Source organism: Pantherophis guttatus, chromosome 6, assembly GCF_059756535.1.
Source record: "Pantherophis guttatus breed Tessera chromosome 6, ASM5975653v1, whole genome shotgun sequence".
In the NCBI taxonomy this organism is placed as follows: domain Eukaryota; kingdom Metazoa; phylum Chordata; class Lepidosauria; order Squamata; family Colubridae; genus Pantherophis; species Pantherophis guttatus.
In genome coordinates this window covers 68,725,922-68,742,005 of record NC_142068.1, presented here as the reverse complement: position 1 = coordinate 68,742,005, position 16,084 = coordinate 68,725,922, and the positions used below count along the sequence as shown (strand labels likewise).

General features: G+C 36.4%; 1 protein-coding gene across 9 annotated transcripts in view; it reads right to left on the bottom strand.

The window, feature by feature from the left end:
- EXOC6 (exocyst complex component 6) overlaps positions 1–16,084 on the bottom strand; it is a 114,448-nt gene that overhangs the window by 61,885 nt on the left and 36,479 nt on the right. For all 9 annotated transcript variants that reach the window (XM_034430430.3, XM_034430432.3, XM_034430428.3 and 6 more), the window contains exons 2-11: positions 13,452–13,623; positions 11,190–11,237; positions 11,002–11,092; positions 10,157–10,202; positions 7,435–7,639; positions 6,461–6,616; positions 5,082–5,150; positions 3,756–3,839; positions 3,629–3,675; positions 1,870–1,990 (exon numbers count right to left, since the gene is read on the bottom strand). In XM_034430430.3, the coding sequence (XP_034286321.2) occupies positions 1,870–1,990; positions 3,629–3,675; positions 3,756–3,839; positions 5,082–5,150; positions 6,461–6,616; positions 7,435–7,639; positions 10,157–10,202; positions 11,002–11,092; positions 11,190–11,237; positions 13,452–13,623 (1,039 nt within the window). The remainder of the gene's footprint in view (positions 1–1,869; positions 1,991–3,628; positions 3,676–3,755; positions 3,840–5,081; positions 5,151–6,460; positions 6,617–7,434; positions 7,640–10,156; positions 10,203–11,001; positions 11,093–11,189; positions 11,238–13,451; positions 13,624–16,084) is intronic.

The following is a 16,084-nucleotide window of genomic DNA, read 5'->3' as shown; positions in this document are numbered from 1 at the left end:
TACTCATTTTCAACAGCTGTAAAGCTTACTAATGGCTGTATTTTCAATAATAGTGTATGGAAGCTTACAAGCAAAGTTTATTGAAAATAGGAGTTTCTCCTGCTTATCTTCCTCAGAAATATTTTCTTGGGTTTTTTCCTTGAAAACGTTTTGCTTCTCATCCAAGAAGTTTCTTCAGTTCTTCAGTGCCAGAGCTGAAGAAGCTTCTTGGATGAGAAGTGAAATGTTTTCCAAGGAAATTCAGTTGCCTTTTGAAAAGCAACTTTGGAACCACCATGACCTGAATGATTGAGATTCTCCATAGACATTCCTTAGAAGTAATATTTGAGAAGTGTTTCCCTGAGATATATATAGCCCCCTCATGGCTAGAGACTACCCATAATCTTAACCACTATTAATTTGCCCGATACTCTTTTAAAGCCACCCACATTGGCATTTAAGTCAATTCCTGAGAAAGTGCTCTACCTCTCATTTTGCTCCCCATCACTAAATTTCAGATGTAAATGTTGGCTACTCCAATTTCTTCTTTAAGTAGAAGCTATAAAAATATTTAAGATAATCACTGAGTTTCATTAGCGGTGACGGCACCAACACATTCATGCAGTTTGCTTGGCAATTTACAGATGTGGTTTGCAGTTCTCTTCTTACAGAGTGCTTTTTTCATCTTCCCATTCTAGCTTGGATATGTGGGATCCCCTGGTGGTCTCTCTTCCAAGAATTAACCAGATCTAACCCTTCTTAGTTTCTAAGTAAAATTCAGAGAAGGTTGGTCTGATTCTGTCATCTGCTGAGACTATAAAAGAGTTACTGATGGTAGAAGACGATTTGAAAAATATCACATGAACATGTGGGGTTTTCTATCTACATGTTTTCTGTATACATGCTTAACCTTAAGACATGTTTATTTATTTATGTTTTTTTCATCAGCCTTGGGGATCCATGAGGAGCCTGCAAAGTGGCTGTATGAGGTCAAGTGATTGTTGTTCTCCCATATTATTGGGGTTTATACGTTTATTTTATTTATGGCTAACTCCTTGTATATTGTTATGTAGTTTTTAATGGCTGCTACATTTGTGCACTGCCCACAGTCATATTTTTTTGTTAGATGTCTGGCTGCATAAATGTGGTAAATGAACAAAAGAAATAGCCTGGGTTTATGTTAGATAACCTATTTGCTTCTATTTACAAGACAAACTGTCACAATAAAAGTCCATTGGCTATTAGCAATTTTCGCTATTTATTCTTTTATAGGAAAAAAAATTGAAAAAAAAAATTAGGAAAAGATAACTTTATAAGACTAAATGACACTTGTTTATAATTCCCCAACCAAAGAACAGCTAATAGGGTCTAGTTTAGTAACTAGTGTATGACTCTGTTACAATTTAGAGCGGTCCTAAGGCTTTTGCCAGTGAAGTTTACTTTGGAAAAGGGTTTGGAATTATAATTAGAAACTATTTCCTCCTGCTATTTTCAATGCTAAACTAATTCACTCTGATCTAATGAAGAGGTCAGTTGAAACTAATTAGGACAGATTGCAATAATAAGAGCAGATTAACTCTGCATATTCTAAACTGTTCCACTAAGAACAGTTTGGAAGACCTGGGGAGTTGTAACTCAGTGGGGGATTATGCAGATAGCCCAGGGCTGAGACTCAAAGCCTGATACTGCAAGGACAAACAAAGGCTTGATGGGCTCTCCCCCAAATCTGAGCAATTTTTAATTACCAACGCACACCCACACCCACTTAGACCTCCATTCTGCCCCACCACCAGCAGCCTTCCCCATATTCTCCTTCCTCTAAACCTACTCTACGGGGTCTTAAGTAAATAAATTAAATGGGAAGCTTCCCAAAAAACCCAGCTCACTTACCGAATGAGTTCTAAGCACAGCAATAATCTTGGAAAGCGCCATGTTCCAAAGTTCATCCGTGTAAGCTCTCGTTATTAATCCTTGGGTTGCGTGTAAAATGTGATCCTCCACGACAAAAAAACTGAACAAGGTAACAAATTGTGGAATTAATGTGATTTTCCTGAGATATCATTGATAAAAAACAATAAAGCCCAATGCTCTCTCTTTTCCTCCTCAGCCCCCAAACCAGTGGTGGGTTGCCCCTGGTTCGGACCGGTTCGCAAGAACCGGTAGTAAAACCAGTGGGAGGCTCCACCCACTGCCCCGGACGTTGTCATCAGAGATCTGCGCATGTGCAGAAGCAAAGCTCCCACATGTACAAAGCGATCACACACGCGCGATCCCGTTGCAAACCGGTAGTAAAGGTAAGTAGAACCCACCCCTGCCTCAAACATGGAGGCTTTACTAGCCCTTTGTAAGGTCAGTGCCGTTCGCACCTTTAGTGCTTAACTAAAGGGAATGTGTGAAGAAACCCACGCTTCGCCATTTAATTAAGACGAGTATATCTGAGATACAGTAATAAATGTAGACGTTTACCCTCAAACCGCACCTCAGTAGGAGAGCACATTTTTTGTTCATGCATTCAACACAGCAAGATTGTGGGAAAGCAAGGCAGGACTGATTGCCCCTAGATTGTGAACTTTGTTATAAGTCAACAGAAAAACCAACAACTCTTGCGAGATCCGGCCATGAGCGGTGTGTATGGGTTTTTTTAACGTCTCTTATTGTATATTGTTCATATTGTCTTTGTTGTAAGCCGCCCAGAGTCCTCGGAGAGTTGGGCAGCATAGAAATACGAAAAATAAATAAATAAATAAACAAACAAACAAACAAACTGAATATGGGCTGGGCTGTGGTGCACTGAAGACATCTTGGCAATCAATGGATGTTGCATAAATGAGAGATTCAGTCTAAGAAGCGAGCAGTGTTTTTGCTTAATTTTAGATCTATCATAGTTGCTGTGCATAAGGTGCCTGGTTTCAAGTTATATACCATACAACTTCAGCCCGTAAATTCTGGGATGTTGTAGTGCAGGAGTGTCAAACTCGTGGCCCATGGGCCGGATGAGTCACGCACTAGCCACGCCCCCCACCGCCGGTTTAGCAAAGGGGGAAAAAAAGTTGTGATATGTCATGTGATGACAATGTGACGCTCCGAGTTTGACACCCCTGTTGTAGTGGGAAAATGATAAGTGTCAGCAGGCACTAGAAAAAATATCTCACTAAGGCATCAACAGTCTTTATACCCTAAAGATACAATTTTATGTTTTAAGAAATATTATTAAAAGTTTTGCATAGAACAATAAAAGATAATGCAACTAAAAAAGAAAGAGAAAAAAGTTCCAGAAAAAAGAAAAAAATGTATTAAAAAACCCCTCCCCCTACAAGAAAGTGACTTGCCACCATCATAATGACAAGTACAAACAATTTCATGGGCTCTTCACCTCCTTTTAGCTAACAAATAACATCCCATAACTCATCTCTTAATAGGCAACTTAAATTAGTAATATCTTCTTCAATCCAGTTACCACCAAAAGATTTACTTTGAAGAAAACTTAATTTATTATACGATGATGGGAAGAGCAAGGGGGTGCAACTGTTTCCACCCCTTGATATCTTAAAATATCCATTGCTGGTGTTGATATAGCAAAAACAAGACAAAAAAGCACATGCAAACCAGTTGAAAAGCTATAATAAGTACAGATACCAGCTTTACTCACCCTACAATTTGACTGAAGTATCTTCTGTAATCTTCTACTGTTTCATGCTGTAAGAAAAGAACACAATCATTTAACAGAAAGCAATTTGAGAGGTTGTATAAATCTTTTCTTGTTTAAGTTCAAGTACCATGTTGGACTGTGGCTGTAAAACTAGTCTTGCTTGTTTCCTCCTCTGTTTTCTATAGTAGTTTTCAAATGTTTCTGCATCACCCTAAACAAAAAATATGCACAATTTTAGACATCTCTTTCTTCTCCCAAATATTTTCATGACACACCTTTTCCCCATATTTCTGAATATGAAAAATAGCTTTTTTTAAAACTATGGGATACTCATTTGAAATTATATTTCAAATGTGCGTATGTATTGTCCGATTCTGTTTTATTACAGATATTTTATTTTAAAAATACTCCTTTAAATCAATGTTTTAATAATTATATTACTTTTGGTTTCTAAGATTCACTGCAAAAAACCCCAGAAGAAATTCTTGTTGTCCTCATTAGAAAAAAAAAGTAAACTGAGTTATCAATTCTTTCCAAAAAAGTAAATGTTTTGCTGCTGAGTTAGCAATGAAGAGACCCTCAGAGACACATTTCTTGCTTTCCTCGCAATCTCTTTTTCCACAGTAAGATATGACCCGCATATTTCTCTGGGATTCTTCAGGTTAGGTCCTACTGGTAACAAGCCTAATGCTCCTATCTAATCAATTGCAGAAGAGTATTATAGCATAGACTGAGATTCTCTGCTTGTTTAACAGCAAGTTGATCCTCATAAAAATTGAAAATACTGTAAAAAAATGTTATTTCAAAATTTATTTCCCCCCACAATTGTGTAATAGAGAGGATGTGCAAGAGGAAAGATTACAAACCTAGAACCAGGATAGGAACAGACGGCAAATCTCATTTAAAATCTGCACATCATCATCAATAGGACTTAAGTTAAGCTAACACGAATCTCATTGTTTTCAGTGAGACTATTCTAAACATTACTTAGCCTCAGCAAATTTTGTAGAGCTGCAACCTTGGCCACTAATTTCTTCTTTTTACGCAACCTCCTCAATCTTTACCAAGTTATTTTGGAAAATTAGGCAATAGTACATGAGGTGACAATGGGAATTAAGAAGAGAGGGGAAACTAGGGGGAAATGTCTTCTTTTACAGCTGGTAAAACAGAGCCTCTAGTGGCACGAAGGCTCCTGTCTTTTTATGAATGAAAAAACAATGCTGCACTAAACAGACAAGCATTTGCAGCAGGCAATAAATACCATGCACATATTTATTATTACACTGTACATACATTTATATAGATAGAGAGAGGGGGGGGAGGGAGGGAGAGAGAGAGAGAGAGAGAGAAGAGGCGATAGATATCACATTGTCTTTAGGACAATTCTTAAAATAAATATATATATATATATATATATATAAATGGGTTTCATAAATAAATAACATATACATACCAGAACTGAATAAATATGGAGGCATCTATATACAGGAGAAAAATCTACCAGATCGTGAGCCGTCAAAACCTGTAGAAATGCATCCCCCCCAAAAAAGGCAAGAATATAACATTCAATCAGCTATAATATTACAAAGCAAACTTTTAGTATAAATTAAAGCTAATATTGTCTTTCACGAGCAAACATTTGTTATGATTAGTTACATGGTTGTTATGGTAACTAAAGAGGGGATGTACTTATTCAAAAGGATTACTACTGTATTCCATCAATGATAAAAAACACATGATAAAAGTCCTCCCCAAAGGTGCCTTAAGTAACACAAGTGGAGGGCGAAAGCTTAACTAAGGGTTAATTAGGGGACGTTTCATTACCCTAACTGATGATGTTATCTAGTTAGGGTAATGAAACATCTGCAAGGAAACAAGCAAGTTCAGAGAGCACCAAGGACCCCTTCATGTCAATCCTGAGCTACAAATATTATCCTTTATTGGCAAGGGCTAATTAGATAAAGAATAAAAAGGGCAATGGTAGTAATAAATAACACAATGATTTAAACAGTACAAATAAATTATGTATTTTCTCAGTTTATTTTGGGCTGTATAAATTCAACAAAAAATGATCATGTGTACTAGGTTATGATTTCCTTTACGGATACAGTAAAATCCATTTGTAATAGAAACATCTGTCACGCTAATAAAGCAAAACATCGTTTTCTTTATTGTGAATTTTCTGCAATTTTGTATTTTTCTGCCATCTCAAATAAACTCAAGATGCTTTCCGAAATTATCTCAATCTAGGACAGCTACTACTAGATCAAATACAATTATTTGATAATTGGTGGTTTAGGTAACGACAGAGAAGCTGTTATCCAGAACAAAATGGAGATAACCTCCTACATTTTCTTTTTAGCATAAAATATTCAGCTGAATCAAATTCATACGAACGATATTTATCAAGCACTGTAACATTTTGTGCCATGAGCAGTTATTTTAAAGTTCCATCTTGTATCAGAATTTTTCGGTATAAACTTCAGTTTATTTCTCAGATGAACCTTGGTCTACACCAAACTCAATTTCACTGAGGGCTGAATCAGGGTTCTGTCTGACCCCGGGGGGTGTGGGGGTATGGCCATGATGGGTGTGGCCAGCACGTCACTCATGTCAGAGACACCTGTGGTGTCCCGAGCACTCTGTCAGTGAAAACGGGCTCCCGAGCTACGTTTTCACTGGCAGAGACACCGCGGGCCAATCCTTCGTTGTTTCTAGGTCAGCCCCGTGGGCCAGATCTAAGCACCCTGTGTACCAGATCCAGTTTGACACCTCTGGTCTACACCATGCAATCACCTAAGCATCAAAATACAATATAATCCACTGAAATACCTCCTCTTCGTGTTCTTCTTCGTCTTCTAGAGTTTGCTTTGAAACTATTTCACTCCTTGCTTCTGCAATTCCATTGCTGCTTATGTATACGTTCTTTCCACAGCACAGACTGCTCTGCTTCTGAAGAGCGGTATTAAAAGTTTTTTGCTGCTGTGCCTGCGTTAACAAAGCAGATACAGTCAAAAAACTAATCCATAAGTCTCTTTTACAGTCCCAAGAAACAAATGCAAGTCATAACAAGGGCAGAGTTGTGGAAGAGGTGGTCTCCTAATGCTTCAGCTGGATCCAGCAGACCTCAGCATTTTTCAGAAGATGGGATGTAATGTGACAAACTTGCTGTGCAGCTAAACATAGGATGGAAACAAATGTGGAACCTTCTTTCAACCATTTCCATCTGAACCCAACTGAAATGGGGGATGATATAAGGAACGGAAGGAAGAAGAAATATATATATATATCTAGTGGGCACATGAAAGTTTCAGCCCTTATCTGACAAAACACTCTGGCTCCACCCAAGCATATCCACTTTACAGCAAGTCAGCAGAACGTACCCTTGGCAAAAGGGCCCAGCATGGTCAAATATGTTTGACAGAGACCTTTAAAAGAGTGTTTATGGGAAGAAGACAAACATCCATCTCATTCTAGACCCGTCTCCAAGGTTTTGCCACATATCTAGAATTACACATGAAGGTTTCCAGAACGATTCCACCGGTTTTGGTTTGGCATGAATCTCATTCATCCAGTTTTACCATTTAGATGCAAAACTGTATTTTCCCATTCAAAATGGGTGGGAAAAGGCTATGTTGCTGCAGAGAAGGCTGTCACATGGTGTTTGCAAATATGTATGAGGCTCTTGGATGCTATTCTTTGATCAGAGAAAGCTCCTCTGAGAATAGGAACAAAAGCTAAATGTGATGGTTGCAGTCAGGCTTTACTTAATCATATTAAGAAAATGAGCATCTCAGGATGTTTACCTGCTTCATTGCCATTTCACCAATTTTATCTGAATGCTTCCGGATGCTCTCCAGGAAGTCCTTCAGATCTGACATGGAAATCCCTTTAATTTCCTCGCGAAGCTTTGGAAGATTCCCCATCATGATTTGGCAAAACCGATACTGACTAACTCTAGGGAAGTATATGTTTTCTAGCTGTTCCATTGTTTTTAGAGCAGAATAATATCTGGAAGGAAAAAAACAAGAAACCATCTTTTTTTTTTAAGACAGAAAGGGGAAAAAAACATAGCAAGCATATTTTTTTAAACAACAAAAAAATGATAACAGCCAAGATTCCAGATCCTGAATAATCTAGCCTCATATAAGAGCGGAGAAGAAAAGGAAGAAGAAATGGCATTGGATACACTTTGGAGTTGTTGTTTTTAAAATTACTGCTTGTTAAAAAACTAAAAACATTTGCAACTTCAAGTTTGATTATGTTTGTTGGGTGAATTCTCCTTCAATCCTTTAAAAAAAATTATGAATTTAAAATTTTATAAGGATTTTTTTTTCAGAATATACAGAAATGGATTAACAGTTCAGAAGGGTTTGAATTAAAGACTTTGAAGTTAATTAAAAGGACTTTTCCTGTGGGAAATATTTTGGTTTATATCTAAATAATTGATAAGACAACTCTGAAGGTTGGATACTAGAGGCCACTAGAAGGAAATAAATATATCAATGGCTAAGCTAAAGGGTTTTTTTGTTGAATGGGTGAAATAATTATAATGCTATCTGCTATTGTAGAATTGGAATATTTTATTGATGAGAAGCTCCACAGAATAAAATTGAAATTGATCTGAATGTGGATTTAAAAATGATAGTTTATAAAAAGAAAGGGAAATAATTGATTTACAAATGATATTGGATGATGATTTGATAATTACAAAAGACATACAAATATCAGAAAAGTGATGTGGATAACTTCTCTACAATGAATTTACAAAATGGACGTTGGAATTGTCAAAGATTTCATTAGAAGTGACAGTGAGAATATGAAGCACGATATGGATAATTTTTCTTTACTGAAATTACAAAAGTAACTTCAGAATTTAGACTTCAGAATGCCAACAATTCTGAGAAAAAAGATAAAAAAAATATGAAAAAGTAGGTGTTTGTTTGAGCGAACTAAAGATTGATGGGAGAAAGAAAAAAGAATACAAAATCAGTGTATTTAATCAAGGTTAATATAAATCAATTGCTATTTCTGGTAATACCTAATGGATTTTAACAGTTTGAGACTATAAAACAATGTTTTAAGGATTTTGTTTATAAAGATGGAATGTTACTTCTGGTGAGGTTTAATGGATTTTTTATTAAGATTGAAAAAAAATTATAAATTAAAAAAAAATTATTTGAAAATGAGGACGGGGTGTTTAAATAGAAAATGAAATATAAATGTAAAAGAATGGATTTAAAGTGGGTTTCTTAGGAGCCCTGGTGGCTCAGTGGTTAGAATGCACTATTGCAGGTGAATTCTCCTGAGCCCGTTAGGAGTTCGATCCTGAGGGGCTCAAAGCTGACTTAGTCTCCCATACTTCCAAGGTCAGTAAAATGAGGACTGTTGGGAGCAATATGCTGATATTATAAACCACCCAGAGAATGCTGTATATAAGTCTAAATGCTATTGGTATTATTAATGTAATTTGAATATTATTAAGATGGAGTGATAAACTCTTAAAATATTATAGAGAATGGAATGAGACATGGAATGAAATTATTTTTTTAAAAAAGAGATGGTGTTAATTACACTTGCTGGGGAACAAGAGGAAAACTCCTTTTTTTTTTCCTTCACTTTATTAGTTTCAATTGGTTTCTTTCTTTTTATATATATATATATTTATATATTTTTATTCTCTGTAGAATGTATTAATTTTATTTGTATAACATAATCCTTAATAAGATTATTACCAAAATTATATTGGTGACATATAAATCCTAAGCAAGACAGAGATTGAAAGATAGCAAGATTAAAAAATAATAATTAGAGAAGGATGAAAGCAAAGCATTTGGCTATATTATACTCTTTCCCTAGCATATCCAAGCAGGTTTTCAACATAATTAAAAAGCCTGAATTTTAATACAATAAATACCTGTAGACATTAAATTGTTAGATCAAAGAATGTGTTGTTAGAATTATATTATATACTACAGTATAATATATATATTATATATAGTTTATTATATACTACATTTTACTGTATTATGTATTATGTCAAAAAACAAATAAAAAGAATTATTCATTTTTATTTATAATAATTCAATATTAATATTTACATATTTATTTAGAACTTGTTTTGAAAGTTGTATGGTATACCAAATGACAATCAAAGACAAATGTTAACCGGTGAGGAAAATCTCTATTTTGCTATTTTGATAATATATTAACTATTTGTTTTCAAATAAAATCAAACAATCACTAGAATTATAAACCAAATTTAATTATTTCAATTTCATGCATATGACTTAAAAGTTTAATTTCTAAAGCCAATTACTAATTCTTCCAAATACTTTATTTTTCCTCATGAGAATTGTTCATTTGTCATGAAAAGCATGGAACAAAGACAGGAAAAGAATACAATGACCAGACCAAATTCATTAAACGTCCTCACTAAAGTAAGCTTTACCACTCCATCAGTAATTGCAATAGACAAGTGGATGAACCAATTAAAATATTTAGTTGAGTTAAAAACGATTAATTCACCTTCTGACATTCATCTGCTCTTTTAATTTGCTGTACATCTCCAATACTGTAAGAAAAAAAAATGTAAATGTCATAAATTTCACTATAAAATATATAGGTAATCCAGATACAGATGCTTTCCAAACGATCAGTTTTGTATATAAATGCATTTTTGACATGGTGAAAGTTTTACAACCTAAGGTTCAAAACTTAAAATAGAAAAGGAGTAAAAACAAGAATTTTAGAAAGTTAGTTTAGGCTGATCTCAAAGCATTTTTAAACTTTGTTTTAACTCTTTATTGGCCACCCAACACCGTGAAAATTACAATGGATTTACAGCCAAAAATATATCACTGCTGTTGGCAGGAACATCTGTTACAGGAAGAACACATCAGGGAAGCATGGTGTTTTACAGATAATGGTAAAAATGTAATGTTTCTCTATATAACTAAAACCAAATGTCAGAAAGGGGATTTGGGAAATATTGTATATAACGATGTTTCAGCTTATCTTTGAAACTTTGGGAGTTCCATGAATGGTTAAATAATATTCGATTACATGACAACATTGTATCTACAAATTAATATCATCAACAATATTCCATCTCTGAATATCCTATCAATATCCTGGATATGAATGAACAAATTAAAAAAAAATTTAAAAGATAACTGATTTAAATGCATTTAAATATCCCCTTTAAATCTTTAAGCAACATTTTCTCCAGAAAGTAGTGTGTATCACAAACAAAAGATCAATTTTATATTAGTTGTGTTGAAATATATCCACATTTAACTTTGAAGTGACATTTAGGTACTCCTACATTTGTAGTACAAATATTAAAATACATTTAAGTATTTGTTACTAACCTGGAAGGCACAACTGAAGTTTTTCGACCACGGTCATAATATTCCTCTGCTGAACTCTACTCTGGATGACTTCTTCTGTCTGAGCTAGCACCTTGAGTATTTTCAAACATATTATAGTTAAATTAGGTGCACTCATGTCATATTCCATAAAACATTTGTTGAATGAATCGGAAAAGCCATTTTCTTACCTCTTTCCCAGCTTCTTGAAGTCTTCTGTTTGTATCAGTAACTTGGACCTTAAAAATGATTTCACCTTTATTAGAAAAATATGCATATAATGCCCTGATGCAGCTGCTCACCCTTGTAATCAGATCATGCTTCATGAGAAACTTAGAACAAAGAAATGTAAATCCAAATTAACTCTACAGCTTGAACTTGAACTTTTGATCACCAAGGGTTTTTGTTAACTTCAATTAGTTATGACAGTTCTTTCTAACAGATTCAGTGGCAAACTTCTCAATTTTACTTGGGATTTTTGAACTTTGTTTCTATAGGTCTGTCAAACAATTCAAATCACTGACCCAATTGACCACTGGTCCTTCTTTGATAACCTCAATGAGCTCTATGTGTCACTCATTGTCTGGAAGAAATGGTGATTGCATTTTATGGTAATTAAACATTCATACTTTGCTGAATGCAAACACTGGGAGGTTGATTAACATCAAACGTGGATATTGCCAGCCAAGCGACATTTTAATGCTGCAGGTGCAGGCAGTGCTCGACCTCAGAGTTTCCCACATATTAAGTGACTCATTAGGTCATCATAATAAGGGAGCACATTCTAGTTTATTAAAAAACTCATTAAATTCTGAACAAAGATGCTCAATGACCTCATTGAGTCTCTAGTTATATGAATATCCTTTATATAATGCTGTTCTACTCATAACCTCTGGTGAACTATGCTCATTCTGTCTGGGGCACATTTTTTTTTTCTTACAAATGTGCAAAGGAAGCTAAGAGGGACTATTTCCACAATTTACTTCTGAGGAAATCTCACAATATCTTTTCAAAAAAAAAATCCCAACAATTTCAGCCACTTTTTGGAGAAACATCTGCGGGAAGAGGAAACTTCCATGCTGGATCTGGGCACTCAGAAAAAGGTATCTCAAAAATTATATCTCGGCCCAGTTGTTCGACAGGTCCCTGACCGTTGGTCCGTGGACCAGCACTGGGCCACAGCATGCCAGAAACAGATCCATGCAAACAAGCGAAGTCCCATTCGCGGGATGCAGGCAGCATACGAAACCATGCCCCCTCCAGTCCACGGAAAAACCTCTCTGCTTGAAACTGGTCCCGGTGCCTGGGGGCCACTGAATTAAACAATCTATTATCATCTTACCCCAGTGCCTGGAAGCTATGGGGGTCTGGATGGGAAATAACCAGCTTCAGCTGAATCCTGGCAAGTCTCAGGGGTTCTGGCTTTTGTGGCCTGCCAATTCCAGGACTATGTTATTTTTAGTGCTGGATGTGGATGCACAGACCCAGTCAGACCTGGTGCATGATCTGGGGGTGCTCCTGGAATCATGACTCCTCCTCAACCAGCAGGTGGCAGTCATGATCAGAAGGGCCTTTGCACAAGGTCCCCCTGATCATATTGTGTGTGCCACTTGTGCCCGTTCCTAGATCAGAGAGTACTGCTCATAGTCACTCATGCCCTTGTCACCCTTCTATTGGACTATTGTAATGTGCAGTTCCTGGGTTTGCCCCTGTCGTAAAATTGACGGTTCTCCAAACTGCTCAAAATTTCCGCTACCGGTTCTCTAGAACCTGTCAAAACCTGCTGCATTTCACCCCTGGACTCTGCCCTTGAAGAATATCTGGAAGCTTCAGCAGGTTCAAAATGCAACAACAGAGGCATTTTGTGTGTGCTTCTAGAATATACATGTTATACCTGTGCTTCGTGAGCCGCACTGGTTGCTAGTGTGCTTCTGGGACAAATTCAAGATTCTGGTTTTGACCCATAGTCCTCCATAGCATGGGCCAATTTCTCTGAGGGACTGCTCCATGATTGTGGTTAACATCTGCTGTTCTCTCTTAGCCTTGTGATTTTTATTTTTTTTTAATAATTGTTATATGTTTATTGTTTTAAGCTTGTATAATTTTGTTGTGCACTGCCCAGATTCACTTTTTGTGAGACGTATATGACCATATATGTTTAACATATAAATAAATCAATACTCGCTAAAACATTTACAGCTGATCTACAAAATAATCTTCTACCTAATTATATTTAATTACAAAAAGTAATTGTAGCATTTTTATGGCATTCTGTAGTTCTTTTGTTACTATTGTAATGTTTTGAGTCTTTATTCACAAGCATCTAAAGACTATTTTCACTATTTTCACTACCACAATTTTACTTTGGAAAAGAACACGTGGCCATAAATCCTGCATCCTACTACTGAACAAAATAACCCTTTCATTATTTTTTAAAAACTGCAGCTCCTTACCTTTAGTTTCTCTGCATCAGCCCTTACTTTAAGAAGTTCTGTAATAGCATCCACAAATCCTTGATGATGAAAATTGCACATTTTTTCAATCTCTTTGTCATGATTACGTATACACGCATCCAATTTTTCCATAAACTTTTGGTGTGCATTTGGCTGGTCATCATACACAGATCTATCAATGGGTACATACAAACAAAATGCGAACAAAAATTAACATTAATTTAAAAGCCTTCTATGCATGACTTTGCTTACATTGATTCAGTGGTAGAACTCATCCACCTGTCCGCTCATTGTATGTCCAAAATATACATTCATGAAAAAAAAAAAAATACCATTACAGGAAAAAAAAACAATCTTCAAGTTTTCCTTTATATTATTTTTCATGCCTCTAACTCAAAAATTATTCATTCTGTTAGCGCCCTCAAGTGGACAAAGCCCAACATTACTCAAATCTGTATTCATGGATAAGTAAAAAAAAATCCAAAACCAAAATTAGTAGCTTTTTTAAAGAATGTATTTACTTGTTTCAACTTTGAATATAGTGATACAAAGATACAAACTATAACAGGTGTTTTTATTGCCCTCAGCATTTTGCTCACTTTGATTTGTATTTTGTGAATTCCAAACAAATTCAGGCTATCTCGATCAAGATTCCCACTCTGAAGATACCAAAATTAAGATTTCAGAATGATATTTTCAGCTCTTGTTCTCCTTGCCAAGGCCATTTCTTTACAGGTCTGCTGCGCTACCTTTCATCAGACAAAAGGATCTGCTAAAGGAGTTTAATATTTGTAAGTTCAACTGGGTTTTTTTTTCTGTTTCTAGAAGCACACAAAACTTATAAATATCTAAGTTGATAAATGCTATTGGCCCTGATGCAAGGGGAGGTAATCTGACTGCCCCCCTTTTATACATGCACATTTTATATCAGCACATATACATGCCCGTGTATTCCTTCTTACAAGCTAGCATAGCTTGAAAATAACTGCCTGTCCCACCATATTGGAAAGGACAGGCATGCTCCATCAGGTCCCTTCCCTGGAATCTTGCCAGGCCATCAACATCCTGACAACTGCCTCGTTTTGCGGCGGTTCCAGCAGCCCCATCCAGGACCCCAAGTGCGTTGCTCAGCCTCCTGCTCCATTGTGGTGGCAAGCAAGGAGAAGTGAGCTGGCGGCCACGTAGGGTCCTGGACGCAGCTTCTGGAGCCACCACCGTGAGGCCAAGCAGTTGTCAGGACATTGGTGGCCGGGCTGCGGGGTCCTTAGGTAAGCTGGTATGGGGTGCGTGGGGCAGCTCCACACCCCGTCTTGTTTCATCTTCCACCCCCACCCTTGTTTTCTCCTCCATGTCATTGCCTCATTTCGTCTTCCAACCCCCACCATCTTGTTTCATCCTCCACACCCATCACATATCATCCACCCCCACCCCCACTAGCTTGAGTTTTAAGGCTGTGCCTCACCCCACCTCATACGACCAGACAGTCGGCGGGGATTAACTAGGTCTTATTTTGGGGTAGGGTTCTTTTAGGTGCAGGCATGAAAATTGGGCTAAGGCTTGTTTTCGGGGTAGGCCGTATTTTCAGGGAAACACGGTAGTAGGAACTTGGCTGTCCCTACCTGATGGAACCCTCTTGGTGATCTGGCAGGCTCACATCCCCTCAGCCTTCCAGAAAGCCATCTTGAGTGAGCTTTTTACCCAGGACCTGAATAGAGTCAAGATGTCTGGAAATGATTGTGAGGATTTCCAAAGGAAAGACTGAGGTGCGAGGTTTTGTTTTGGTTTAAAACTTTATGGGTTTTATTGATCTGGGTTTTATTGTTGTTGTTGTGAACTACCCAGAGTTATGTTTTTAGATTGAACTAATTAACTACATAAGAAAACCAGAACAGACATAGAGCAAAGTAGAATAACAACAACAAAACAGTGAAGTGTCCCAAAGAGATCTGGAAATCATCTATAGGGGTTATTCTAGAACCAGCCAATACCAAAATAATGGCATGCAGTCACATATCAAAATAACAGAGGTCAAATATATTAAGAGGACAGATAAATTATGTCTAGTGAAATAAAAAATGTCAGCAATGATAAAAGCTAAGAGCATTTGTTTGCTAGAATTGCTATCTTCTTGTTTTGACATTCCGATTCTTGCTACTTTAATCCATAACCACCACCGCCCTATCTGGCACCTTCTCACCAATCCGCCAGTTTGGGGAGGGCTGATTATACCATCACATTCCTAATTTTAAAAGCTACTAGTTTACATTTTTATAGTTTTTTTAAAAAAATCAAGGCCTTCTACTCAAAAACAGGTTTTGCGTACTTTTATGTTAATATATAAATACAATTTTACTTGTTTAGTTTGTACAGCTTTCTTTCAACTACCACTGTTTGATAGTCGTCTTGGTATGTTCTAAGTTCAGTCTATTCTGCCCCATCATATTTTTCTTCTTCATTTTTTAAATCTTACATCTGAGAGCCATTATAATATTTTGCTTTAAGCAAGGAGATTCCAGTTTAAATACCCAGTAAAGTGGATGGAGCTCATAAAAACTGCTTGACCCAATTTATCTTAAATGGCTGTTATGATGCCTTGAGTTCTCAGACAGAAATATCATAAAAATGAAACAAAC